We start from the raw sequence: 27605 nt of genomic DNA, 5'->3' as shown, positions 1-27605 counted from the left end.
TTTGTTCAGAAACCCGAACAATATTTGTAAAATAAACGATAGGCTATTAAGAAGCTCGTCACAGTCTCGTCAGTGTATGAAGTGGAATTGGTGCGCCGTTTGAGAGATTGTCTCGTTCGTAATGTTTCAAGGAGCGTTCAGAGAATCGGTATTATTGTCAATATTTACGGTTCTTAACATTATCGGTACCCTCGACGATCAATGTCGTATGTCGTCGATACGCCTTGTTGAGAACCTTAAATATTGACAATGATATTGACTGTTTAATCGTTCTTTAGGTTGTTAATATACTGTTTTTTTTTGCCATTAGTCTATGTTATACTGTTTGGAAATCTTCCAGTAATCTTCTAAATCTTTTCACCAGAAAAAGCGATAGTTTGTATGTATAAGTTTGAAGACATCAATTTTCCGGTACATATTTATTAAGAATTTCCTCTTCTATTTGATTGATATGTACTATTTTCCTTTACAATTCACAATCCTTATCTTTCCTTCATCTTATAAGTCGAACTTCATTCGTTTGTTGTATTTGGGGGACATGGTTTATATGGCTGGAATTCGTATAAGTTTATTTATTTTTTCTACTGATATAACAGTAGTTAACGTTCACATAATCAGATTCAATCGGTAGGAATTCCTTTGATCGGATGATAATTACAATAAATAAATACTCGTATACAGACTACTAGAAAGAAGGGCTCCGAATTTGAAAGGTAGTTAGTACTCTTCAAACAGAGGAAAAAGTCCTGATAGATATATATTAAATAACTATGTATAAACAAATTTTTGTTCAGACTGTGGATTATTATAAAATGAATTGTTTTACTATTTCTTTTTTTAATGATTATAAAAGATTTTCTAATCACGTAACATATTCGAATTAAAAAAAGAAAAAAATACAAAACGCCAGAAAAATAGTCAAAACAGGATAAAAAATTTGTGATAGTGTAAAATAGTAGTAAAAAATTTCTAAAGATTTTGAAAACTGGTAAGGAACATATTAAGAGGAGAAATCGATGGTAGTTGGTAGTTGGTTCAAACTAGGTTGAATATTGAGGTATGGTACAGCTAGGATGAGAGATATTTCAGAATCTCAAGGTTGCCATCCCCATCACGTGCTAGAGGCGATTTTCTACTCACGTTTTTGAGATTCTGCTGTGTATATCTTAGAGTATTTATCTGCCACCTTTTGTTAGCGTATTATTTAAAATCGTAGATAACTGTATTTAGAACTGTAGTTTAGTGTCTCCAAAATTGAAAGGATGGTGGAGAAACTGGATTAATGTCCTTGAGTTACCGAAATCTTTGGCCCTGACTATACAAATGTGGAGCGTTATAACATAAGAGAGAAATGGAAATGGGACAACGTGATAGCAGCCAAGAGTAATTACGCGTTAATGGTATATAATACTATAGTACATGATTATATAGGATTGAAAAAGAAATATAGATACATTTGGTTTCGTCAAATCATAATTTAAGAACTACGAAGATCGTAATGTGGAGCAAGAAGTTCAAGAAGTAAATTTTCTTATGATATTAATGTTTCTCGTCTTTGTTTTAAAATATTTTAAACGTGTATATATCCCTCTGAGTGAAATGAGTTAATTATTATAACAAACAAACAATCATAGTTGAAAAGCAGAATAACAAATTGCCTTCATCTTGTTATCTCCTATGATCTGATCGTTCCAACACGATTTTGAAGACACGGAATGAGCTTGAAAGTTGACTGTTCGATAAATCTCATGCATACTTAATGAGCTTTCTATTTCCGTTTACAGGCGTCCTCAGGAACTAGATATTAGTATGTCTATTTACGGAATTGTCCATTTAAAGCGAATCTGAGATGTCACGTGAATTGATGAAACTTTACATCGAATCACAGAAATTTATTAAAATTTATTTAATTCTCTTAATAATTTTTACATTTATAAATTAGTCTAATTAAAATACATTTTTTAAATAATATCAAAAAACCTCAAATATAACGTATAAAGCATTATAAATTCTTGTTGTATCACTGAAACGAAGCATTCTTTTGTTGAATACGGATTTACAACCTTATATTTCCGATCTAATTCCTTATTCACAAAAGCATTCATCAGATTCAACTAGTGTTTTCGTGCTTCATTCTTGTGACTTAAACTCGGTCTTACATTGTTCATGGCTTTTCAATAATACAATGTTTAATAATTCAGTTGGGGCTGATTCTACGACGAGGCTTTTCGTTTCAATGCGATAAAACTCGTGTTGGCGGTGCTCCAATTTTTAAGTGCACCAGACAAATCAGAATGTCGCGACAGATCCTCAGATCGAAAAAAGTTGGACTACTTCGTCGTACACCGATGCCTACTATTGATAAATAACAGCTTTCCGTACAGTTGACTGATTCGAGAAATTGTAACAAATTTTGATACTACATTAAGTTTCAATTTCACAGGAATTTTGAATGGGAGAAAGAAAATTATACGGAAGGAAAATTTGTTGGAAATTACACAATAATCTAGCGTTGATAAATAATATTTTTTCATATATTTAAATAGTTAATTAATTAGAAAATGTAAAAAATTCTGATTCCATATTAGACTCTAATTTTATACGAATTTTAAAATAAAGAAAGAAGACTTTTGGATATTATAGATAATATATTAATTAATATTAATAATATATCAACGATATATAATATATAATAAATAATATTGTAGATAACATATATAGTTAGTAGTTTCATGGTTAATAAAGATTTCTTAGAAGTATAAGAGCGGATAATTCCAGTTTCATGGATAATTATGGATAATTTCCGTAAAAGAGAGCAAGGATTGAATATAAATCTAAAGTTTGAAGCGTTTTAAGTTATAAAAGAGCATACTTACATATACTCTCAATTCCTCGCATTTGAGACAATTTAACACGAAATTCTACGATATCGTAGCATCGTGAAGTTTATTACTAAGTGGTCTGAGACATAGACCTGGGTAAGAGGGTCTCGAAGTGTGCCATCCCATTATAGAAATAAGTTCAGCCTACAATTTCTTTAGAGTCGTGTATAACCCTGGCTTCGCGAATATCCATCCACTTTAAAGGAATGCCTACAAACACTTTCCATTATTGGTTTTTCCACTTACTTAGTAATTTGTTATTATCAATTTATAATTACAGCGGTACAATCTATGGTCAATTGTGGTCAATAGAAGTGAATAAAAATAGAATTATTAGATTGGTTGAACTATTAGCGTCGGCCATAATAGAACTCAAAGGGAGAGAAAAAAATTTATCGACATCTCTTCGATAACTAAATTTAAGGTCAATTATAGATATTTTAAAACTTTGAGAACTCTTTTCTCGTTGTAATAGGTGAAATATTGGTTACTAAAATGCAATTCTTTTCGCAAGAAAATATACCGATTTATGCATTTTTCTAGATGAAAATAATTACGCAGAAGATAAGTTTTGGGCTAATTACCGTTGGAAACACGGGGATAATTTGAATCCTGATTTAATGATAATTATATTAATTATATTTCTTTTCGCATCCCTGAAACATCTGATAGAAACTGAATATCAAAGCACAATGAACGAAAACACGAATATTAAAACCTAAAAATTAAAAACGATATTATCTAACACTAATGTTATTAGTATCAAAAAACGTGCAATACTCTTAGTATCAAATTAAGGATGTTATTTAATGCGTTAGGATGATTAACATCGAAGAATAATATCCTTAATGATCAAATTAAGAAAATTACTTAATACGCCAAAATGAAGAACATTATCTTACACACCTAGAATGATTAATATTAAAAAACAAATATCTCTAATATCAAGTTAAAAACATTGTCTAACTTTAGAAATAAATATTCTCAATATAGATGAACAGTATTTTTAATAATAAATTCGGAACATTATTTGATATACCGTAATAATTAATATCAAAACAGCAATATCTTCAATGTGAAATTATTTAATGTCAGAATTATTAATGTTAAAGGACGATAATTGACAGTTACATAATTAAAAAGCAACAATTGTCGTGTCCAGGAAGGTGGCTCAGCTGTGTGCAGCTTAGACAATGTCCGAAGATTCTGACTCTGTATCAGAGGAAGAAAGAAGTTTGTTCCGTCCGTTCACGCGGGAGTCCCTGGCAGCGATCGAGGCTCGCATCGCCGAGGAACATGCCAAGCAGAAGGAGCTCGAGAAGAAGAGAGCGGAAGGCGAGGTAAGAACGCGGCCGTGTTTCCTTCAGCCTACTTTATACATGTAGAGTCGCGAGCATCGATTCGAAAGGACCGTTGCTGGCTGGAAACTAGGATTCTTTTATTTCTTTTTTGTCTTCTTTTTCAATATATTTTACATTTTAAATTACGTAACAATCTATACTATTCTTAAGTTTCAGTTCTATTTCTATTTTTGACGATTTAATCGACGAACAATTTTCACGAGCGTTTCTTATTCATGATACTTCTTTATTCATCTTCTTTTTTTCTATTGAAAAGTTCGAATGATTTATTGACTCCTACAGTTGAATATGAGATAGTATGATTCATTAATGGATCTGTATTCTTTGATAGAAGCAGAAATTTCAGAGAAATTTAATGGTTAATAGTTCGCAGAAATTTCGTGTTGCAACAGTTCGTCTGATTTACATAGAACTGGAGGAGTTTGTATGATTCATACAATTTAACGAGAATTCTTCGACTGTTATTTTAATGTACGTGAATCATTTTCGTCGATTATTCGAGCAATCGTTCTTAGCATCCAACTCAATCTCCCATAAAACCACATGTCCCTTTTACGTGCTATCCACGTACATGGCCAAAAATATGTGACCATTGACACTGTAACGTGAACGATAAATCTCTGGATATAGCGTAGGATGATGAAAATCCGATTGAAAGAAAAAGAACGACCGCGTTATGTTCGGTGATTCGCGTTTCCAGTTAGACGAGTTCCAAGAAGACACATACGACCGTTCTACGTAACGTGCTTATTAACATCGATACACAGGTTGTTCTACTTTACAGATCTCTATAGCGAGACCTCGAACGTACAAGCATCGCTGTTAAGTGCGTTACTAATGATTTTCTTCACCAGTAATCACGTTTGTTTACTTAAGAACCGATTGATATCTCTTCATAGAAAAAGAAATTAAATTCAAAACGATCATCAGAACGAGCGTCGATAGTAACAAAGAATGTTATAAAAATGAAAAGTAATCAGATGGTAACGTTTTTAATAACTTCACTCGCGTAACAAATTTTATACTCACGGGCTGGTCAACGATTTTTCAATGATGAAATATTAATCGATCTTAAATATGTTAATTAATCACGGTGTTGTCCGTGAGGCTCGATGGACGTTTACAATTATTGTTCGTCTTTTTCTGTACTTTTTTTCTTTTTTTTTTTGGACGTACCTTTATTTTGCGTAGCTGCAGTGCCGTATTTTGTGAGATCTGTTTCTTCATGTTCACAAAACCATATCTCTATCTACCTATATTATATATATACATATATAATTATACGTCAAGCTGCGGTGTTTCTACCTAATCCTCTTGTGAACAACCGATTGTCGCTACCCGTCGCGTTGATTGTTTGCTTGATTTACTGCTGAACGTAGTGAAAATACATGCCTATCCTATCGACGACTTTTGTCTGTATCTGTTTATATACGTCTATATATATAATATATATGTATGTAATATATAATCTATATATATATATATAATATATATATATATTAAACACGACTGTCGTCAACTAATGTATTGTTCTCTGTGTTACCAAAGATATGTTCGCGTACGAGCTCGATGTCTGCAGTGTCACTTATCTGTGCCTGTTTCTATACGTACATATACATATAAATATCGCTGTGTCGTAGTTCTCTCTCTCCCTCTATGTTCTTCGCTGTATTGTAGTATTTCCCGCCCCTTAACCGTATACTTACGTAGCCACCGTATATAGATAATATTAATTGTGCTGGGTCTTTCACTGGTAAGTTCATTATGGAACGATCTTTTCATCAATGTACTTATCGTATCGGTGTTAATTCTCTTCCCTTTTCAAGAGATTTTATTTGTTTGCCGAGTTTTATTCAAATTTCTTCTCGATCCAGAAATTCACTTGTTTAACGAATGTATCAGTTAAATGTATTTTCCAAATTAAAGACACTTTAATCCTTTTACCAGTTTTACACGTATAGGAAATGTTAGTTAAATTACTTTTCGATTTAATGATTCGTCAATTAGAGGTACTACAATTAACTAGAAATATTAGTTAAACTTGCTTCTTCGTTCAATCTGGTTTGAACGTTATTTATTTCGAAAAAAGATACTCATTTATACATAATTCTAAATGCGTTTTAATTTAGTTTTAAACATTTATTGCGTGGAACAGTAATGAACTGAGAACTTTTATTCATCTCCTTATATTGTTAATCAGACACTCAGGCATTTTATGTTTATTATTGATTTTTTTCTTCATTTGCTTTTATAACGTTTAAAGATTATGTTAATATCGTAATTACTTTTATTAGAAAAAAATCTTAAAATATCGCACGTATAGAAAATTACAGGAAAATGTATTTCTAGTCATGACGTTCTTATAAGCGCGTCTGACTATAGACGGTCTGCTTCCCCTTGTATTGTTCCACGCTCTCTCCGCTACATTCTAGTAGTGTGGGTCAATAATATCTATCTGTATCTTGCCTAGCTTCGTATACGTGCATTATCGTTAATATTTTTGCAAGAAATTTTACTGAGTATCCTTACGTTCTTTATCCTTTATTCTATTACCGAAAATCTTGTTTATTTTTCTTCAATTAAAAACAAAAAAGAGAAAAGAAAGGTAAACACTGATATTATGAATACATTAGAGGAAAAAATTCCGTAACAAGATTAGTGAAACATCCTCGATGTTAATCCAATTTCTCGTAGTATTATAATAACTTTATTGCCACTACGTGAAACAAAAAAAGGGTAATTAGGTGTTTTGAAGAATTTTCGTAGAAAATGTTTTGCTAGAAAAAGTTTCTTAAAACGTATTTAGAGTCTGTTATACGATCGGAAAGACCTTAAAAATATTCACACACGCTTACCAATGCTCTAATTACAATAATTTACACGGATGTGTTCGTTTATAATTAACTAGAAAATATTCTTATATATTCTTCATATTTCAAATAAAATATAGATCGTATATCTCGATTTGAGACCTACATAGTTAAGAGTGTGAAATTCGATCTTCCCGATTAATTAACAGAACTTCTTTTCACTATCTCTTTTATATAACCCCGTAGAGTAAGACTAGAGAGGGAAAGAGAGAAGCGAGATGGTATCAATTGGTACGCTTCGATCTCTATATCCTCCTTTCTCACCTAGCTTGCCTGATCCCGCGATCCTCTCGCTTGAATATCCTTCGTATCGTATATATATGTATGATAAGATATATATATATATATGTATAGATTTCAACGAATATAACTCCGCATATGAAGTTTATATACATATATCTGTCTTTATATTAATATGTATGCACACTACTGTTTGTAAGTATTGGATATTTATTTATGATAATAGAACGCCGGTCGATTATTTAATTAAGGAAGAGAAAAATTACAATTACTATCCAACAGTATAATATAGATTTTTGAAAGCTAATTTGCAGTAACAAAATTGAGAAACTGCTTATAGTCAAATTATTTAATTCTCTAATTATGAATTATATAAAGATTTTTTAGAAATATATATAAATAGAAAGTACTGGAATTACTTCAGGCAGCGATATTTAAAATTGACAAACACATTAATTAATTACGTATCTTGTTAGAAAACAATTATACTATTGCTAAATTATTTTATGGACGGTTTGAATCTATAGTCTGCCAATTCCATTAAAAGATTAACAAATACTGCTTTTAATCGTTAAGAAATTTCTAATTAATTTAGATTAAATTTGATAAAATTCAATCAGATTTCGTATTAGTATAAGGAGTGCGCTAAATTGTCCAGATGCTTATGAACGGTAGTGTAATTTCTGTTTCGTATTCTCACTTTCTATTATATTTCTCAATCAATCCCAGCTTTATGATTCAATCCCAGTCCTCTACATTTACGTATAATATATATTAACTGTATAGTTAACTATTATTCCTTCCGATAATCGTATATTAGCGAGATTTAGTATTTTTTTTTATAGTATTTTTGTATCTTCTTTCTTATCCCAACCCTAGTTCCCCGTCACTGTAACTCTCTACCTCCGTATTCTGTGTTTTTTCTCTGTGTGTAACGACTGTTTCTCCGTTTCTCCAATTTCAGGGAGGTTTTGGACGGAAGAAAAAGAAAAAAGAAGTAAGACGTTACGTCACGCTAAGTAATAACTACACACACATACACCACACACCAACAAACACATGCACGTACACACCTATACAAGTATTCTCTTTTTGTTTCAACTTTCTATACACCTCATGATCATGGCTACGATTAGTGTATATACACACATATATTGTATATAAGGTGAAGTTGGAAATATTGTGCAAAAGATGATTCTTTGTACAAAATTAAATCAAAAATGGGGACCAACATTTTTTTTGCATATTTAGATTTAGAGGGAAGCAATTTTGAAAATTCATGCATTTATACAGTTAACAATTATCGTTATTTTAATGGGAATTTGGAATAGGATAGTTTTTTGAAAAATATTTCACACGTGTTTCTTTTTATTGGAGATTTTCCACACTGAAGAAGCGAAAATTGCTCTGATCTTTAATATGTAGATAACGTATTTGTGTAAATAGCTCGGCAACTATGGTAAATCACGACAATAAATGGACGAGTTTAACATTTTTAGAGGTTGAATTGGAACACGTAAACAAATTAAATGAGGCCCATTTGTTTAAATGTTATATCGAAACTTATTCATAGAACACTCAATCGACGAAATAATGTATCGCTGATGAAATTTTCCTTTGCACTCTTCTGCATCTAATAACACGTAAAAGTCATGTAAAACCATACGTTACCACTATACTATGAACGTATGTATCTACGAACACGTAACAACGAGTTTCCAATATGAATTTCCTAAAAAAAAACTAAACTTCTGCCAAAAAAATGTTCTACATTTTGAATCTGTTATTGCACGTAGAATCATCTGCTGTCAGTTTGTACATAGCTTTGACCTCACCCTATATACACACGTGGCCCACAAAACGCATCCTATTTATACGCCAACGAACAATACACCGTGACATTACACAATTTCTACTTTGCATTGGTCGAAACGACCATTCGATTGGCCACACACACTTCTGTCACTCACTTGCCCGATGGTGCGCAACGTCCACCCACCGAGACACCTAATTTTCACCAGTGCCACGGTGTACATCGATTCCCTTGCGTTTGTTTCGTTGCCACGTGTCGATATATTCACCAGATTATTCCTGACAAGTCATTGACTGGAGTTTTCTAATTAATAACACGGGATAGTTTACCATTTGTGTCTCATTTAGACTACAGTTCTCGTTTATTTCGTATCGACACTTGTATCGATTTAATCTCATGTTTGAGAAGCGTCAGCTTTTTTTGGAAGTATCGTCGAGTTCATTTGTTTGGTCTTTCGTACTGGTACGTAGTAATTTGTGTTGCGATGAAAGTGATTTTCATGAGTTTATGCATTCGTAGGGAATACAATAACATTGTACAATAACAATGTATATAATATACGAAAATATAGAATGCATATTTAGCGGGTAAAGCAAATCTCGGCTTAGATCCCATTTCTATGTTTGTGTGTTTAAAAATCCACAGTCTAATGATTAGATTGCGGATTATATAAATGTTTATATAAATTCATATTCTGTATGAATTTATCATCTAATAATGTTACGTATTGTTCCACCGTGTATTTCTTAATATTAAATAATTAAATAGTTTCTATAGTAAGTTTTAAATAGTACATATCAATCCTCCTACGTCTTTATAAGATATAATCCTTCTCATTTACACGCAGAAAAACTTTACTTAAAAAATTTATCATTCGTATAATTTGAAAATTCTTGTTCGCTTATCAATATACCTAGTAATTTCCAAAAATCACTCAAAAAATCACTTTCACCGCAACGTCCTCACACGTACACGGCTTTTTCTTGTCAAATCGTATCGATTTGTAAACCTATGATCGCTTGTTGCGTTGTTATGCAATTAAAGATCGTTGTTGCTAGACAAATACCATTTATCAATTAATCGAGAAAGATCTCTGTCGAGGCTACATCGTGGTCACAGAGGAACACGTATCACACTCATATGTATATATACATGTATCATACATAAGTTGTATCACGCTGGACACAGCATTTGTCAAAGAAACAACGCGCTTCTTGTGTATTGCTATGACACACGCTATTTCGCGAGTTGCGCTCGCAACGTCTTGCAATAAAAACGAAACGAGCCCTGCCTGTGCTTCGATTCTGTCACAGTCTGCTCAGAAATTGCTCGATCTTTGATATCGACGATATTTGAGTTTAAGAACGTTCGTTACGTGTTTTTAATAGAAAGAGAACGTCGAGAATAAAAGTTTCGTTCACTGGGTCAGGTAAATATGGAGATTTCCATGATATTTCAGCGAATACACCGGTCGAACGTGATCATAACGAGTTGTTCGCGTTCGTTTGGTGGCACGATTCTGTACACACGCATTTCGAACGGGCTTTTTGCTAAGAACTACGCATAATTATACACGGTACTTGACGTGACAAGTTGGACGAGTCGCGGTTATTAAGCGCTCGTAGGGAACTATTTGCGGAATGAAAAGTTGAAAGAAATGAAAAGGGGTCGATATTGGGACAAAGATTAATTAAAAGATACTATTAAATTCTGTATAATAACATCTTTTATACTATAATATCTTTTGTACTAATATAATATTTTAGATATAATAGGACAATCTCCTACATTATCAAAAACAAGCAAAACTCATAAAAATTCGATAATTGAAAGTTACATCTCGCTAAACAATTTAAATAGAAAAACAACATCAAATTCGAAATTTCGCTTCTTCGTGTAAAAATCTACGTTTAACGATAAAGTAGTCCGATGTACAATTAAAAACGAACTTCGCCAAAATTCAATAACACCAGATAAAAAATAAATTTCAATTCTATTCTACATCTAAATGGAAAAGATAAACGAAGTAAAAAAACTTCACTGTAGCTCCAGTTATAACGTGTATTTTCAGTAATGAAGCAAGCACGATACATCATTAAAGACGAATATATTCAGAAAAATCCGTCGCGGACACGACATTCGAAGAACGAAGAACGCGAACGCGAGAAGCTCGCAGAGTCCGACTTGTTTTGCTCGTCAAGTGCTGTACGTCTGATTTAGAGCTCGCAGTCGCCTGGAAACGCTTCTATAGATCGTATGCCGTATATCCGCAATGCTTGGAGCTGACATTCTTTGTACATAATCCTTTTTTTTTTTTTTTTTATTAATTAAATTGCGCGCTTCGATAGTAGCAGCATAAGCGTGTGCAAACGAATTCGCAGATGATCGCAGTGGCGTGGTCATTCTCCTGGAATCGTATTGATTTATCGTTGGTACAGTCGCAATACAGTCATCAGGCGAGACGATGACTCCTATGGAAGAACATCGATTTTCATCCGCGGAATTTTTCCGATTCCTCCATACAGAGAAAGTAAAAATATCGTGTCTCCGATATGTTTGATTTTCGAAATGATTGAAACTTTTGGCGGATACCTTCGAAAGATAAATCTCGTGATCGCTCATTGAACGAAATTCTTTCTCCCGATTTTTCTTTTCTCTATCCTCGTTTTTGTTCTTTGGTACAAAGATGAGTATTCGTTCGAGTGGTTCGAGAAGTTGATTAATTGTCGCGGTTAGAATTGATACGAAAAACAGAAGATAACAATAGAATTGAAATCGAAGTAAGCGAGTACGATTGAGATTTTAGAAACGTTTTCATAGAAGGTAGCGTCGTATTGTTTTCAGTATGTGCAGGTTTCAGAGGTCGTGAAAGATCGATTTTTAATCTATTAAGAACCAACGTCGACGAAACGCTTCCTTTGGGATTTTTTTTCGGTAAATTTACATTATTAATTCCTGTTCTTTAACATTGTGGTTATGAAAAGGAATTCCAAGGATATCGTTCGTTATTCTATACCTACTTATATTTACGTAGATTATACAATTTCTTGAAGTTTAACGAATCTTTATAGAACTACTTCAATTTATAGTGTCACGATAAATCAGTATTTCGCTAAATCATGGAAATTTTAACTTACTACGTTATAATAAATTATCGTTTCTTTAAATAATGAACATTTCCGTTGTGTATCTAATTTGTCCAATATATGTTTCTCTAAAGAATCTCTAATATCTTGATAAAACAATGTGTAAATTACTTGTACGCGTTATTTTATCACGTGGTCCTTAATGGGTATTCTCAAAGTAACTCGCCATGTTTCCATTCAACTTCTCGAACAACAAAGCAAGAGGAAAGAAAACAGGAGAAAGAAAAAAGAAAAGAAAAAAGAAAAGAAGATCAATGAGGAACGTGTTTTGCTGCACCGTGTGTTCTGCTCTGGCCGTGAAGTTCAGCTTGAATATTCATCAACAGACACTTCTCGCTTGTGTAAATTAGATTTAGGTAGATCTTTATACATATATATTTAACGACCTTAGTATATAGTTCGTTATTAGTAGTAGGTTCGTGTATGTGCATCTATAATAGTTTCAGAGGATACTATTATCTATTGGAATTTTTATAAAATGCTTTCCAGATAATCCAGCTAGATTAGGTCACGATCTAATTAATTTTCAATCGATTTTTACAAAAGCCGTGGCACAAAATTTTCAGCAGACCGCTGACATCGAAAGAATTTTTATTCTTTGGCTTTGTAAAAATGTTTCGTTTGATCGATACGTTTAAAGATTAAAATGTCTTCGCGGAACACCGTACAGTATCAAAACGTCGATACGTAGAAAAGGATTACACTGGTGGTGAATATACATTTTTCACATTTGTTTCTTCGTGGTGCTAATTATCATCGTCAGCCGAAGGTTTCACGCGCTGGTAGTTAACACTAAAACCCTAAACGCTGTCATTTTGATGTCTTCTTCTTCGTTATTTTAGTATCCTTATTCATAGAACCCTCTGATGATTTTTTATATATTTTTAAATATATAAAATTTTAAATACTCTACAGACAAAGTTACCCAGCTGTATGTCTGTACTTTTTTTTAAGGAATCAAAAATTGATCGTACATGAATTTAAATGTCTACGAAGTATGGTAGAAGATAAATCGAAGAGAATGTTCATGTTCTCTTAAAATCTTCATTTTATTTCGTTCTGTCCATGTATGTTATTAACACGATTGATAATACTTCCATAGAGTAATTAAGAAGTATTTAGTAATGTTAAAAGAAAAAAAGAAAAAAAAAAAGAAAGAAAGGAAGAAGTATAAAACGAAGAAAATCGTACACGATCAAAGTGGCGTTCAACGAGTATCTATAAAATTCCCGGGGTTCTAGTGTTAATGAAACGAGAAAAGAAAAGAACCAACGTTAAAGGCAGGTGGGCATACTTCGAATTTCTAATAATCGCTCGGCAGAAAATTCGCGGAGAGAGAGCGGAAACGAGCAGATCACGTGGACCTTACTCAGGTTCGTATGTTCACGACCCGCTTTTAGCACCAATTTCGTACTGTACACACGTATATGTATATAACATGTACATATAGCCGCCTTCTATACGAGTAGTTGCCATAGCTGCTTTTCAGACTAGACGCGGAATAGATGTTCCCGATGCTTCCAAAGTAGGAGAGAGAAAAAAAAAAGAAAGAAAGGAGAAGAAGAGGGGGGAGAAATGTGGGGCAGCGTCGCACTATCGGTAAAATACACGTAGTACGTGCAAAAACGAAAACCATCTCCGTAATATTCGTGGCGAGTACCATGAATATTTTATACTTTCGAACGTGTACCATAATGAAACCTGCTACATACTTCCTGATAATTATTTAATATTTTAAATTGAAAGGGATATTTTTTGTATAACTTGGAGTATCATAGAGCAAACTTGGTAAGCTGCGCGGTGGTTGTTTAAAATTTCAGCCGGAAATTGGTACGTGTACGTTCGAGTAACATTATCGAACTTCGAGAAGTACGTGACGATTATTTAATTAATATCGCAGAGAATATTTAATACGTTGGAGACCGATGATACTGGATATAAAGCGTTTGATGCTTCGAGTTAACGACGGATAATGTCAACTATATCGAACAAATTGGAATTTTTAATCAAAATTATCTCCTTCCGATTAAGATTTTATTTAGTTTATTAACTGGCTAATTTATGTTCTATATTTTATGAATTATTTTGTTTCGTAAAACGTTCGTATCTTATCTGTACGGCATAGAGATTTATATTAAACAATTAAAACAACGATTAGGACAGAAATTAAGTAATCGTAATAGTTTTGAATTCTTAACTTAATTCTCCTAAATTGTATTATCACGATTATAAAATCACAGCTACATTCTAATTATTTCATTTCTATGTAAAGACATTTTCTGATTCGTATTGAACACATTGTTCTATTCTAATACTCGAACGTATTAAAAATTGCCTCTGCCAATAATCAATGCGGTAATGAAAGGTGCAACATGCGACGGATTTTACGGAGTTGGTTTCATCCTCGGATCAGCATCTAAGAAATGGCGGTAACTTTGATCCAGAAACGCCTGCCAAACGAAGCTCGGGACGTTCTTTTGCGATGCATAATAAGCCGTGGAACGATTAGGAACGCGTAGAGCTGATCTAGAAGCGGGTTATGAATAACACCGGTGCACACATAGCGGACAAGTATATATACAAAATGAATATTTCCAATAGATAAATAAATAATCACAATACAATTCTCTGTTTCTAATCTTTGCATAAATATACATAAACACTATATCAAGTTGTACATTTCGTACAGTTAAACTCTCTCTATATATATGTATATCTTGGAAATATTTATTTCATTAATCACCCTCGATGATATCTCGTTAATATCATTTTTTTCTCTTTTTTTTTCGATATAAATCTATATCCTCGTGCAAATAATAATACGTAGCGGGGGTGTAATTATTTATTTTCTTTTATTTGTATATAATTTCTAGCACGTCTATACGAAAGAAAAGATTATGGCAATGATGATTCGATGCAAGACGACAAGCAAAACGAGTCATATGAGAGAGACAGTGGTGTTTAGATGTGTTTCGTTCGCAGGTTCGGTATGACGACGAGGACGAGGACGAGGGTCCTCAGCCGGATCAGATGCTCGAGCAAGGAGCACCGATTCCGGTCCGACTGCACAACGAATTTCCACCCGAGTTGGCCTCCACACCTCTCGAGGATATCGATAGCTTCTATCATAACCAAAGGGTATCGATATTTTATTACGAAACCGGAAAAGATAGGATCGTATCAATTTTACGAACGAGAGATGTTCTTATCGGATATTATCTTCTATGTATTGCTTGGAGGGTTTTAGTTATCTTGTAAGAACGTCCTGGATCGTTTTGTAATAATTACGTGTTTCTTCTTTAATATTAAAATTGAATGTTCCTTATAAGGAATATTGTTTGTTAAAATCATATTTAGAACAGGAAGAAATTTGTATTTGACGAAGGAAATTTTTCATAAAATCAAGGATCTATTTTGCGATTTAATGTGTTATTTAAAATATCTATCATATGATCACTCGCGATTAAATCGTAATCTTGTATAACTCGCTAAAGAATGTCATATTAATTGCTACCTATTAAACGCGAATTACAATGTAATTGTTCAACAGAGGTTTTAATATCTCGTTTGAAAAATTCGAATTTTATCAAGATACAAGAAAGAAAGTTCTTCCTGCTACTTTTATCCTTCTTCGTTCAATTTAGAATATTTATTCGTTATTTCGCAATAATCTGTACGATGTAACTCTGCTTGAAAGACAACGCGAAGAATCTCAAATATTTCAACGCATTTTAAAAATGAGAAACAACGCTAGATAAGAGATTTTAATTAAAAACAGCAACTCTTCTCGTAGCCTAATGAAAACAATTTTTATCGTTGTATGTACCGTGTAACGATCTCTAATGGGTCTATTATTTTTGCTATTTTCCTATTGTAATATCCTTTGTTTTGTTATCTTTCCGACCAGACCTTCGTCGTCATCAGCAAGGGAAAGGACATATTCAGGTTCTCAGCGACAGATGCGATGTGGATCCTCGACCCGTTCAACCCAATACGACGTGTGGCCATTTACATATTGGTTCACCCACTGTTCTCCCTCTTCATTATCACTACAATATTGGTTAACTGCATACTCATGATCATGCCCACTACGCCCACCATCGAGTCTACGGAGTGAGTATCGTTCGTTCTTCTCGCCCTCGATCTAGTGAAACAACGGCGAGAACATAATTTACATTTTGTCTACGTTCTCCTCTTTTGTCTTTTATTTTACGCGTGTAACGGTTGCAACATGTGCACGAGTATCGGTCTTTGTGTACTTCGTCCTCTCTTTGCGAGCGACAAAAATTATTGTTTATCGTATTCGACTTTGAAAGTTTCAAATTTTTCTATGTAAATTTCATAAATCGAGCGTTTTATATTTTTCTTTACGAATTTAAGGAATCTAAGGTTTTCAGTTTTCTCTTTACAAACTTAAAAGGCTGTCAGTTTCGAAACTTTATCGTATGTTTCAGAAGTTGAAAGTTTCAAACTTTACCTGGCAAGCTTCAAGAATCGGAAGTTTAACATTTTTCTTTGTAATCTTTCAAGATTAAAAGTTGCTTATTCGTGGTGATTAATATGTACCTTTTTCTAGTAGCGAGAATTGAAAACTGATCTCTTTGTGGAAATTGAAATTCCTTTTGTTAACTACCGATTAACTGACCGGTCACTGAGCTCTACTATTTCGGAGTATTGCATCTTGAAGTTATGTTATTTATTAAAGAAGATCGACATTCATGCGCTGATTTGAATATTCCAAGTCCTTCGATTTTGTATGATTCTTGAATGGATGGAAGCGAATCAGTAAAAGTTGTAGGAACAGGAGTTCTGTATTTTATTTTAACAATTTTATTGTAACTTCAAATCTTTAAACACTAAAACTGTTTAAATAATTTCACAATTATCTTCGAGATAAAACTCGTGTAAAGTGATTAAATGACGGAAGTGTCGGAAAATAGAATCAATTTTTTACTTACATTTTTGTTAACTTTGTCAGACAATTATATATTTACGCTTGCTCTGCAGTGATTGTGAATCAAAGTAGCTTAGCGTGCTTACGAGCCTAAGCCGGAGATGAGTCGATTTAAATCTCGTACAATTCTTTGTTCCTAAAATTTTTTCTTCTTTTCTTTCTCTTTTTTTTGACTCGATAAATGAGATATTCGTTTACTCAGATTTTAACTGCGAGTCATCGAAAGCTTACGGCGAGTACACGTTGCTCAAAGTCTATCTAGATATTTCAAGCAATGTTCTACGTGTTATAGCTCTAAATATATGAGTAGACACTGTGATAAATATGTATAACCGTTGGTAAGTTTTGTTCTAGTCTCTCTAGAAGTAGCTTAGAAACGAGCGCGACCTGTGCGAGCAATAAAACTACGATGCAATTCGACTGCGGATGTTTGTGCAATTATTAATTAACATATTTTCTATAAAATTGTCCACAAATGTTAGTACATCGTATCTTCTTAACAGAAACGCGTACTTTTTTTTAAGAAAAATGTGACTCTGTAATGAAATTCTTTTATGATTAACAGAAAAATAAAAATAAATCTCTGTTTAATTTTCGTTCGCGAAACTATAAATTTGTATAAATATCCGCGATCTAAGTACAAAAGAAAAAGAATAAAGTAGAAGGAGGAAATAGAAGAAATAGAGACACCGTATCGAACGAAACATCTGCTTTGTGTGAACGTTTCGTTCGTTGAATCGAAGAAAGAAATTGTTCGCTCGGGTCCTGCTCGACGATAGCTGACTTGTCTACGGCGATCTGTAATCGATTAGACGCCGATAGATAGCGATCGGATGCTATCGCTTAGTTTAGCAAAGACTCGTGTGTGTGTGGGCGCGCGCGCCAAAGAAAAAGGAAATCGCATTTAAAAGCTGAGTGGTGTGTTTGTTGTTTTCAGAGTGATATTTACGGGCATCTACACATTTGAGTCCGCCGTTAAGGTGATGGCGAGGGGTTTCATTCTGCAGCCTTTTACCTATCTTAGAGATGCATGGAATTGGCTCGACTTCGTAGTTATAGCTTTAGCGTGAGTAGTTAAAAACTTATTTTTTAACTAAAAAAAAAAAAAAAAAAGCAAAAGAAAGGAACGAAAAATGGAAAAACAAACGAAAAGAGACGAACGAGCGAACGAAAACCGAGAGGACCATACAGGCAGAGAAATATGATGTAAAGAAAAACGAAGGAAAAGAGAGAATACCATAAAAAAACGGTAGAGTACAGCGTGTGACGAAAGAGAATATCACGAGACTTGTACAAATTTTAATTTACCTTGAGAAATTAATATTTTGCAAGCAATTGAAACAACGATAATCGAAAGAAAGGAAAGTATTTTTATACTTGTATAATAATTTGCTTTTTTCGATTTAATCTTTTCAATCAGACAAAAAGGAATAAAAAGTAGAAAAAAGAGAAGAACGATAAAGAAGTACGAACGATATAGGATAATTCTACTTAGGCTTAACGAAAGCAGAATCTGTGACGTAATGAAAAAGAGGATAAAACATTGAGCACAGATTGGCCGCGTCGTAATAATCGACGCGTAATTCGAATCGAAGAAGAGAAAAGTCGTGAAATCGATATGTCGTCCGGTGGTAAGATCTGTTGGGTCTCGTGAAAGCGTGAGTTCTTCCCTTTCTTCAATCTCGATTGATTCTCCGAAAAGTTCACGGCGTAAGTTACGAGACAAATTTGATTTTCTTCACCGATGAAAAAATTCATTCTAAGCAATTTACGTTTAGAATCGAATTATTGAAAAATCAAAAGAAGCTTAACGATGTGGAGACAGCGAAGTATAATTCACGCTTTTCCCGGTGAATCATTCACGAATCTACCTAACATTGTTAACGATGTCTCTTGCTAATTTCCATAAATGATTTAGTCATAGATTTTTCATTATTTCTTCAGTCTTCTATCGTCGTGTAATTATGAAAAATATTTAAAATATTTTACATATATATTTTAAATATCGTTATATCGCAAATATTTTTCGTATTCTGAATATTTTCGCATCGACCATTAACAATATTTTATGTCGATTACCGAAGCTATATCGTGAAAATAATAATAAAAATAATAAAAATATTGCAACGTAGAAATGTTTTGTAGCAGGCTTCGTTTCGAACAGCCTGAGAGACACTTTGTGTTTTTTTCCTGTGTCCCTTAGTTCCACGGGTAGATTCGTATAACACGATGACGATGATCTTAGCCGTACCGCGTCGACAGGACCGATTTTGAATGAATCACGTCGTCGACGCCAGTACGACCAGAGTTGCTGCAGTGAAGCGTTTACCCACGAGAACGCTAATTAGTATACAAGATTAGAATGTGTTCAGGTTATTAAACGTAGATCTTATTTATCTATACAATACCTATATGTATATAAAATACATAATATTTACTTGCTAGATACCTTGGGTAACGCTATCTATTTGAAACAAAACAAAGAAAGAAGAAACAGATTTGTGTAGCGAGATGAATCTTAACTCTTCAAACTTTCTTTTATCACACTTACACACACGTACTTATATACAATATATTACATACAAAATATATTATATGTATATACCTACATATACATGATATATACATATATTATACGATATTATGTACTAACACGTATTGTTACACAATTACATCGAATACATATAATATTACATATAATAGATAATGGTAATATACATGAATTAGTTTACTTAGATAGGGATTAGAGATTTTTTATTATTACATTATCATCATTATAATAATAATTATTATTATTATGTCTAGTTACCACAATCAGAGTATTTATTGATTAATTTATTTATTTATTTATTATCATCGTAATTGTTGATTAGAATAGCGTAATTATATCTATACTATATATATATATATGTGTGTATATTATATATACACATATATATGTATATATAAACGTCGATTCGATCGAATCCATTTATTATTAATTGTCGTAGATTTAGTACATTATTATTATTATTATTATATATATGTGTGTGTGTATATATACATATATATACATCGTATTATATAACATATACATATATATTACGTAATTGTTGATAGATGGACAAATTACGTGTATCTTACAACATTAACGAGTATCCGTTTGCGACTCGGCATCACGAGAACGATATCACTCTCATGCTCCATTCACATTAATTAAACTAGAATTTAATCCTGTCATTATTACTACTACTACTACTACTATTACTACTACTATTACTACTACTACTACTACTACTACTACTATTATTATTATTATTATTATCATCATTATTATTATTATTATTATTACTATTACCATCACTGTAACAAGAGAACAAAAGAGAAAAGTAACGACAGTAAAATAGAGGAGGAGAAGAACGTGATTTGCAATTACATTCCCGTGATACCGTGGCATATCGAGCAACATCGAGTGCATGCAGTAATAGCTACCTGTAAAATATATATAAAATATATATTAACGTATATATTTTATATATATACCTTTATTTTTATTATTATTATTATTATTATTATACAAGCAGTTTTCAAAGCAGACGTTTTTTGGTAGGCAATAGAAAAATCTGGTAGCGAGTAATCGTTTGAGTATTATATTTAACTTTTTTACTTATTCTCTTTGATTCTTTCTCTCTCTCTCTCTCTCTTTCTCTCTCTCTCTCTCTCTCTCTCTCTTTCTCTATCTCTGTTTTTTTTTCTATAAAACCGTTTTGTTTTTTTGTTTGTATCACTGTAATGTGTGTGATGTTCGGGTGTATTGCAGTTATGTGACGATGGGCATAGATCTAGGCAACCTTGCCGCTCTCAGGACATTTCGAGTCCTCCGAGCCTTGAAGACTGTCGCTATTGTACCAGGTATGCTTAGAGAAATAGATCAATTGGGTGTAGTCGCAGATTATTAGAGACTATTTCATTTTTATAGACACACTTTTGCCGCGGCTCGCTGTTTACACACACATTCTCTCGCATCATCACCGACAACGCCTATTCTCTGTTAATAATATCAAATCTCTCTATTTCAAACTCTATCCTTTATCAAAATGCTACCCTATGCCTTCATATAATACCATTTCGTATGCCACATTTTTTTGCTCGCCAGCCCTCTCCATCTTTTACTCGACTATCGCTTCAGTGATCATTTTTATCAAATTGAACGTTCGTCTAAAGTTCGAACTTTTTCCAATGTTGATCACTGAAAACAAAAAGACAAAAAAGTAAAGTCCGTTATGATTTTTTGCCAGCCACCTATCTCTTCCTTCGTCCCTCGTCTCCCTCCATCGATGTTTCTCCTTTTAATGAAATAGAGAAAAAAAGAAGCTCCTTCCATCTGTTTTTTTCAGTCAGTTCATCATCTCTCTTTTTCTCTCTTTCCACACGCTGAAACGAAAAGCGGTGTATTCTTTATTAAGATAAAAAAAAAAAAAGAAAAAGAGAAAAGAAAAAGAACACATACGTAAGAAAGTTTACGTCCACGCCCGCCACTTGAACGTCGTCGTCGTCGAAAGTGTCGCTTATTTACTGACAAATCCATCTGGTTCCTTTTTTTTTTTTGTTTCGCTCGCCAGGTCTGAAAACCATTGTCGGCGCTGTGATAGAATCCGTGAAGAACCTGCGCGATGTGATAATCCTGACGATGTTCTCTCTTTCCGTCTTTGCGCTGATGGGCCTCCAGATTTACATGGGGGTGCTCACGCAAAAGTGTATAAAGAACTTTCCCGAGGACGGCTCCTGGGGCAATCTCACCGATGAAAACTGGGAGCGATTCGTTAGCAATGAAAGTACGTAATTCATTTCATGTAAATTTCGTGCACAGTTCGATATATTACAAGATTCGAAAGTTAAAGATTGGTAGGTGTTTCAATGGAAGTATAATAATTTTCGGAGCTTTTCTTTAATTAGCGATCGTTGGGTAATTTATTATATCTACGATATCGAGGATAATATTAAAACGCTGAAATAATAACCAGATGATTTAATATAATTGAGATAATATTTATCAATATAATATTTTTGGATCGTTTTCTTTGAAGAAATCTTTTTACTTCTTGACAATTACCTTTTACATTGTATGCATAATATTCGCAAGTTTTCAAAGTTTTGTGAAACTTTTCTTTTTTACTAATGAGCTCCATGAAAGCACGAATAATTCTCCAAAGAGTTTTTCTTCAGCCATTCAGAGTCGTTCGAATGAAGCGTTCCGTCTGAAATTTTGTCCAAATAAAAACTAAAGTCCTAATTAATTCTACATATGGTGAAGCTCATGAACTCTAATTAATCTTGTTTATTATTCCATTTAGCTAATTGGTACGTGGACGAGGCGAAAAACATGCCTTTGTGTGGAAATTCATCTGGAGCAGGGTAATTTAATCATTTTTCTCTAATTCCTACGTTATGGTACATCATTTATTGTACGTTACTATATTTAATGAGTATAATTTGTTGAATGTAGGCAGTGCCTTCCTGGCTACACGTGTTTACAAGGATACGGTGAAAATCCGAATTATGGTTACACGAGTTTCGACACCTTTGGCTGGGCTCTACTCTCCGCTTTTCGTTTGATGACGCAAGATTATTGGGAAAATCTGTATCAACTGGTGCTTAGATCGGCCGGTCCATGGCATATGTTGTTCTTTATCGTGATCATTTTCCTCGGCTCCTTTTATCTGGTTAACTTAATCCTCGCTATTGTCGCGATGTCTTACGACGAGTTGCAAAAGAAAGCTGAAGAAGAGGAAGCTGCTGAGGAAGAAGCCATAAGAGTACGTATCCCTAAGAAAACTATGACTTTATAAGCGAACAATTTATTTTTGAGATAAAAATGGGATATGATAAGTATTTAACAAGAACACTTGTAAATTATTAACTCTATTTTCTAATATAAGTACTCGATCAATATTCAGTTCTCAAAAAATAAATAATTCACTCTTGTAAGTTCATTTATCAGAACAATTTCTGAACTTTAATTAATAAATCTACCTAAATCTACAAAAATCGATGGAACTACAAATTTTACGTATTTGCATTGTAACAGGAAGCCGAGGAAGCAGCTCTAGCGAAAGAGAATAAGCTGGCGGCGCAGGCGGCGGCTCGGGAGGCGGCAGCCGTTGCGGCGGTGGCCGCCGCCGATCAGATCGTCAAATCACCGTCAGACTTCTCATGTCATAGCTATGAACTGTTTGTTGGTCAGGAAAAAGGGAACGACGATAACAACAAGGAGAGGATGAGCATACGTTCGATCGAGTCAGTCAGCGAGCATAGAGTGAAACAGATCAACAATCACACGGCCACCACTAAACCACGAAAAGTCAGCGCTGTAAGTGTCTGACTGGCCGATGTCTCCCTCTTTCGTACCATCGATTTATCCTCCTTTGACGTAATGTACTATCTTTTGCCTCCTGTTATCGAACTTGTCCCCCTTGACCTCGCTTCTACGAGAGCGATTCACGCGAGGCTGTTCGATCTCGACTCGACTCGTCGGTAAAACTTACGAAAGTACACGGTTTTTGTTCGATTCCTTCCACTTGTTACAGAACTACGTTTTGATGATTGTTCTTATGGTCTACAGGCCTGTCCACAGGAGATTATGTAATCCTTAACCGTCTATGTCGGAACTGAAGTTACTATGATAGGAATATCAGAAAATTAGTATCATTCAGGGGTAAATCTTACACTGTAGAAAAATTTACCAGACGAATGTACTATGCATGGAGAGTGCAAAGAACATATTTTTTTTCAAGTATCAAGTATTACGTTATATTAACCACGTCGTATATCGAAAAGTTTCGGTAGCTCTAAACTTTCAAAATTCCAAAATCTAAAAATTGCAAAATTCCTAAAATATATCGAGTAACAAATTTACATAGAGACGATGGAAAAACATATTTGCAATTGAAATAATTTGTAACAAATGGAGCAGGATGAAAGAATCCTCATGTGGACAGCTCTGTTCTATCAATTTACGTACATACAATGGTGCATTGCAAGCCGTTTGAAGGACAGGGTTGGCGTAGATTCGTCTTGTTGAGCGTTCGTCAACCGATGATGGTAAACTGAGCAGGAATGGTGGATTTATCATGGTGTGGTTGATGGCAGTTTAGGGATGTGGAAAGGAGAATGCCTTGAGAAACAAGGACGGTTGATGAATTATGATGAGGAAACGTCCTACTTAGGCTTAAGTTAGCGTTCGAAAGCGACGAGTCGAGCCCCTTCATAAAAGTCTATCGCTCTGTAGCATGCTTGTCGTACATTACTGTAATCGATTGTTAAGTAATGATCAAATTTGGTAAATCGTTAGGACGCTTATTGAAATCCTTGCTTTTCGTTGCGTTGAATTTTCTTCACTGATTCTGTCTTGGTTTCGAATGGTGTTTGATGATTTTTGACAGCGTTACATTCGTTTTGGTTTCATCATCACCGATGTGGTTTCTCGCGGACGCGTGTTAATTACAAATAGGATATCATCGTTCGTCGACGTAAAGTAACGTTTCATTCTGTGCCGTCTTGCATGGTAACGCATGTGTGTAGTAGAGAAAGGAGATACGAATTTTCGGTTCAAATAGGAATGTGATTGATAAATCATACAGAAAATATGGAGGTCTGTTTTCAATAAACATCTTTTAACGCTTTCAACCCTTCTATAATCAAAGATGTTACTGGTGGAGAAATGGTTAAGAAGGTTGATAGATGGATAAGATTTCCATCGTATGTATAGTAAGAGACTTTATTTCCATTTTATTATATGTTGAGTAAGATACTTGATTTTCATTTTATTCTATATCAAAATACGTGAACACGAATTGTTAGAGATTTCCAAGAGTAAGTGTGTACTTCTGGAGAGTGAATCTGTTGTTCATTAAAATCTTGAATATAATCCTATTTTATTTCATTTAATTAATTTATATTATTTTATTTAATACTACTATTAGTGGCATTATGGTACCAGTATTAATAGTTTATTATATTTATAGCAATATCGATACTGGCATGATAATATTGGTACCAAGAAACACTCTGTATCAAGATATCAGATTCACGTTCCAAAGAAACATGCTTTAGACCCAGAAATCCCTAATAACTCAAACTGCAAGGACCAATAAAATAAAACCACGAAAGTAGCCATGATAGCCAAGTTATACTATTTAGATACCGCGGATCTTCGTGTCTCCCTTACATCCGTTTCAACAACGACGACATTTGATCAACATCGTTTTACCCTGATATGTTGCGACGACAGTTGTTAACATCATGCTCTATCTTTTTATCTCTCTATCTCTATCACTTCTCTGTGTATGTAACGCTTTTGCAAGTATTTATATAAACATATATATCCGTATCGAGTGCCTCCTTGGTGTACACATTAGACAACGTTACGAGCCGTTTGGTAGGAGATATCTTTTCTTGTTTTTTTCTTAAGGTCTCTCGCGCCGCTAATGGCCAGTTTACTTATGCCTACCAGGAAAGCCTGCGGAAGGTATGTGTGTCACGACGTGTCTGTCACCGCCGACCGTACGTACTAAATAGTTGTACAGGATCCATGATCCGAAACTTCATGTCGATACACCATTCGATCGTCGAAGGTTTCACGCGTTCGGAACGATTTTTATCAAACCGCCAAATTTGCCATTAGAGGACCATTATTACTGTCATTCAAGAATGCTTGAAGATTCGATGGACCACTAGTGCAACATTCTATGTGACAAATATATTTCCTTTTTTTATTTGCATTCATTACCGTGAAGTCGATCTGAACGAAATTAAAAATGTTGGAAATTTCTTAAATGGTATTTTTAAAAAAGGAAAATGCAATGGTTATTGGTTTATTCAAAGTACAATCTCTTAATTAAATTAGATACTTATTTGTAAAATAGAATACTCTTATTAATAGTTAACTTCATTAAAAATATTTTAATTAAATTATGTTCATATTTTATAAACATAAATTTTTATTTTATGAAAAGAGTAGGACTTGAGCAGGTCCAGGATTGATTTCACTCGACAAATGCAACTGGAGAATTAATATATTCTTATACAGAACGGTTCGATTTAAAATCTTTAGAATCTCAAACATTCTTTGTTACGAATTTCTCTAACAAGCTGTCTCAATCTTTAGAACCATCGAAACGACCACATATCAATTCATGAACTTCATCACTGAAATACTATGTTGAGCTTCACGTAGCCTTTAAGCTCGTAAGAATAAAATTAGCAATGTCAGAATTACTAGATAGGATTTGTCTCTCCATGAAGGCATTGAGCTTCGACCCTAATCTCAACATGGTGATCATAACTTCAACGTTCGTTGTAGGGATTAAGACTCAGACAAAAAATGGTTACCGGCTTTCGTGCGACCATTTTCATTTCATAGATCCTCCGAAGACTCGTCGACGAGTCCCCGTAGGAGAGTGGATTTTTAACCCTTTCGGTACAGATTGTTTTTTATACCACACGTTAAACGTCGACAGAATGTCTCAGAGTGTCTTGGTAGCCTGAATAAGTTTTTGGTATTTTTATGGAGACTGTGAAAAATAATGAAAAAGTAAGCTGATTTTCACATAGTGATATGCAGTATTAAAAGAAAACCTGATTTTCTCAAGATATCCTGCATACGTATTGCGTAGAATTACTTGAGCAATAAATATAAAAATCAACGATTATTATTAAATTTTTCTACATAATATGTATAGCAACAAAAGTGCACCACGAACGATGCAACTACCAATTACAACATATGTAAATCTATCAAGTTATGAAAGAGAACAATTCAACCTTGCGATTATTGCAAAGAAGATTTAAATTACTGTGCATATATTTGTCCAACGAAAATGATCACAAACTTTCTCAAACTCGCATTAAACGCTTTATAAACCAATGGAATTTCTTCCATTTCGAATGCACAGATGCAAGTATTAGAGAATGGACTCTGTTCGACGCATATAGGCGTTCACAAAGTTCGAAAGGGTTAACCCTTTGCGGTCGGCGTACTTTTCTAGCGATGCTATCAAATAAATATTTCAAGACAATTACTATCAAGACAATAAATATTTATCTTTAATAGTAATCAACATCTATTCGATATTGAAGACATATTCTTCTTCTTCTTCTTGAACAGTAGTCTCTAAACCCAAAGACAGATCCATGAGCCTTGAAATTACATAATTACAAATAGTAAGTGCAGAGAGAAATTTTGAATGCGGCCACTGCGAAGACATCCGACTTTGAAGACAAATTTTTAATGCCCAAATTACGGCGACGCCTGGCCGCAAAGGGTTAATGTTACGGGGAAAAAGAACGAGGAGGAACCCGC

General features: G+C 33.8%; 1 protein-coding gene across 45 annotated transcripts in view; it reads left to right on the top strand.

The window, feature by feature from the left end:
- Window positions 1-27605, top strand: part of Para (sodium voltage-gated channel paralytic) — a 69550-nt gene that overhangs the window by 13216 nt on the left and 28729 nt on the right. For 17 of the 45 annotated variants that reach the window (XM_072003311.1, XM_072003321.1, XM_072003319.1 and 14 more), the window contains exons 4-14: window positions 4045-4222; window positions 8318-8350; window positions 15295-15450; window positions 16220-16425; window positions 18204-18332; window positions 21066-21157; window positions 21868-22080; window positions 22600-22660; window positions 22752-23061; window positions 23334-23615; window positions 25716-25772. In XM_072003311.1, coding sequence (XP_071859412.1) covers window positions 4076-4222; window positions 8318-8350; window positions 15295-15450; window positions 16220-16425; window positions 18204-18332; window positions 21066-21157; window positions 21868-22080; window positions 22600-22660; window positions 22752-23061; window positions 23334-23615; window positions 25716-25772 — 1686 coding nt within the window. In that variant the 5' untranslated portion in view covers window positions 4045-4075. The remainder of the gene's footprint in view (window positions 1-4044; window positions 4223-8317; window positions 8351-15294; window positions 15451-16219; window positions 16426-18203; window positions 18333-21065; window positions 21158-21867; window positions 22081-22599; window positions 22661-22751; window positions 23062-23333; window positions 23616-25715; window positions 25773-27605) is intronic. The other 28 variants (XM_072003339.1, XM_072003330.1, XM_072003343.1 and 25 more) reach the window with 3 other exon arrangements.

The sequence above is a fragment of the Bombus fervidus genome, chromosome 5, assembly GCF_041682495.2.
Source record: "Bombus fervidus isolate BK054 chromosome 5, iyBomFerv1, whole genome shotgun sequence".
Classification (NCBI taxonomy): Eukaryota; Metazoa; Arthropoda; class Insecta; order Hymenoptera; family Apidae; genus Bombus; species Bombus fervidus.
The sequence above is the reverse complement of the archived record's forward strand: the minus strand, read 5'-3'. Positions and strand labels throughout refer to the sequence as shown.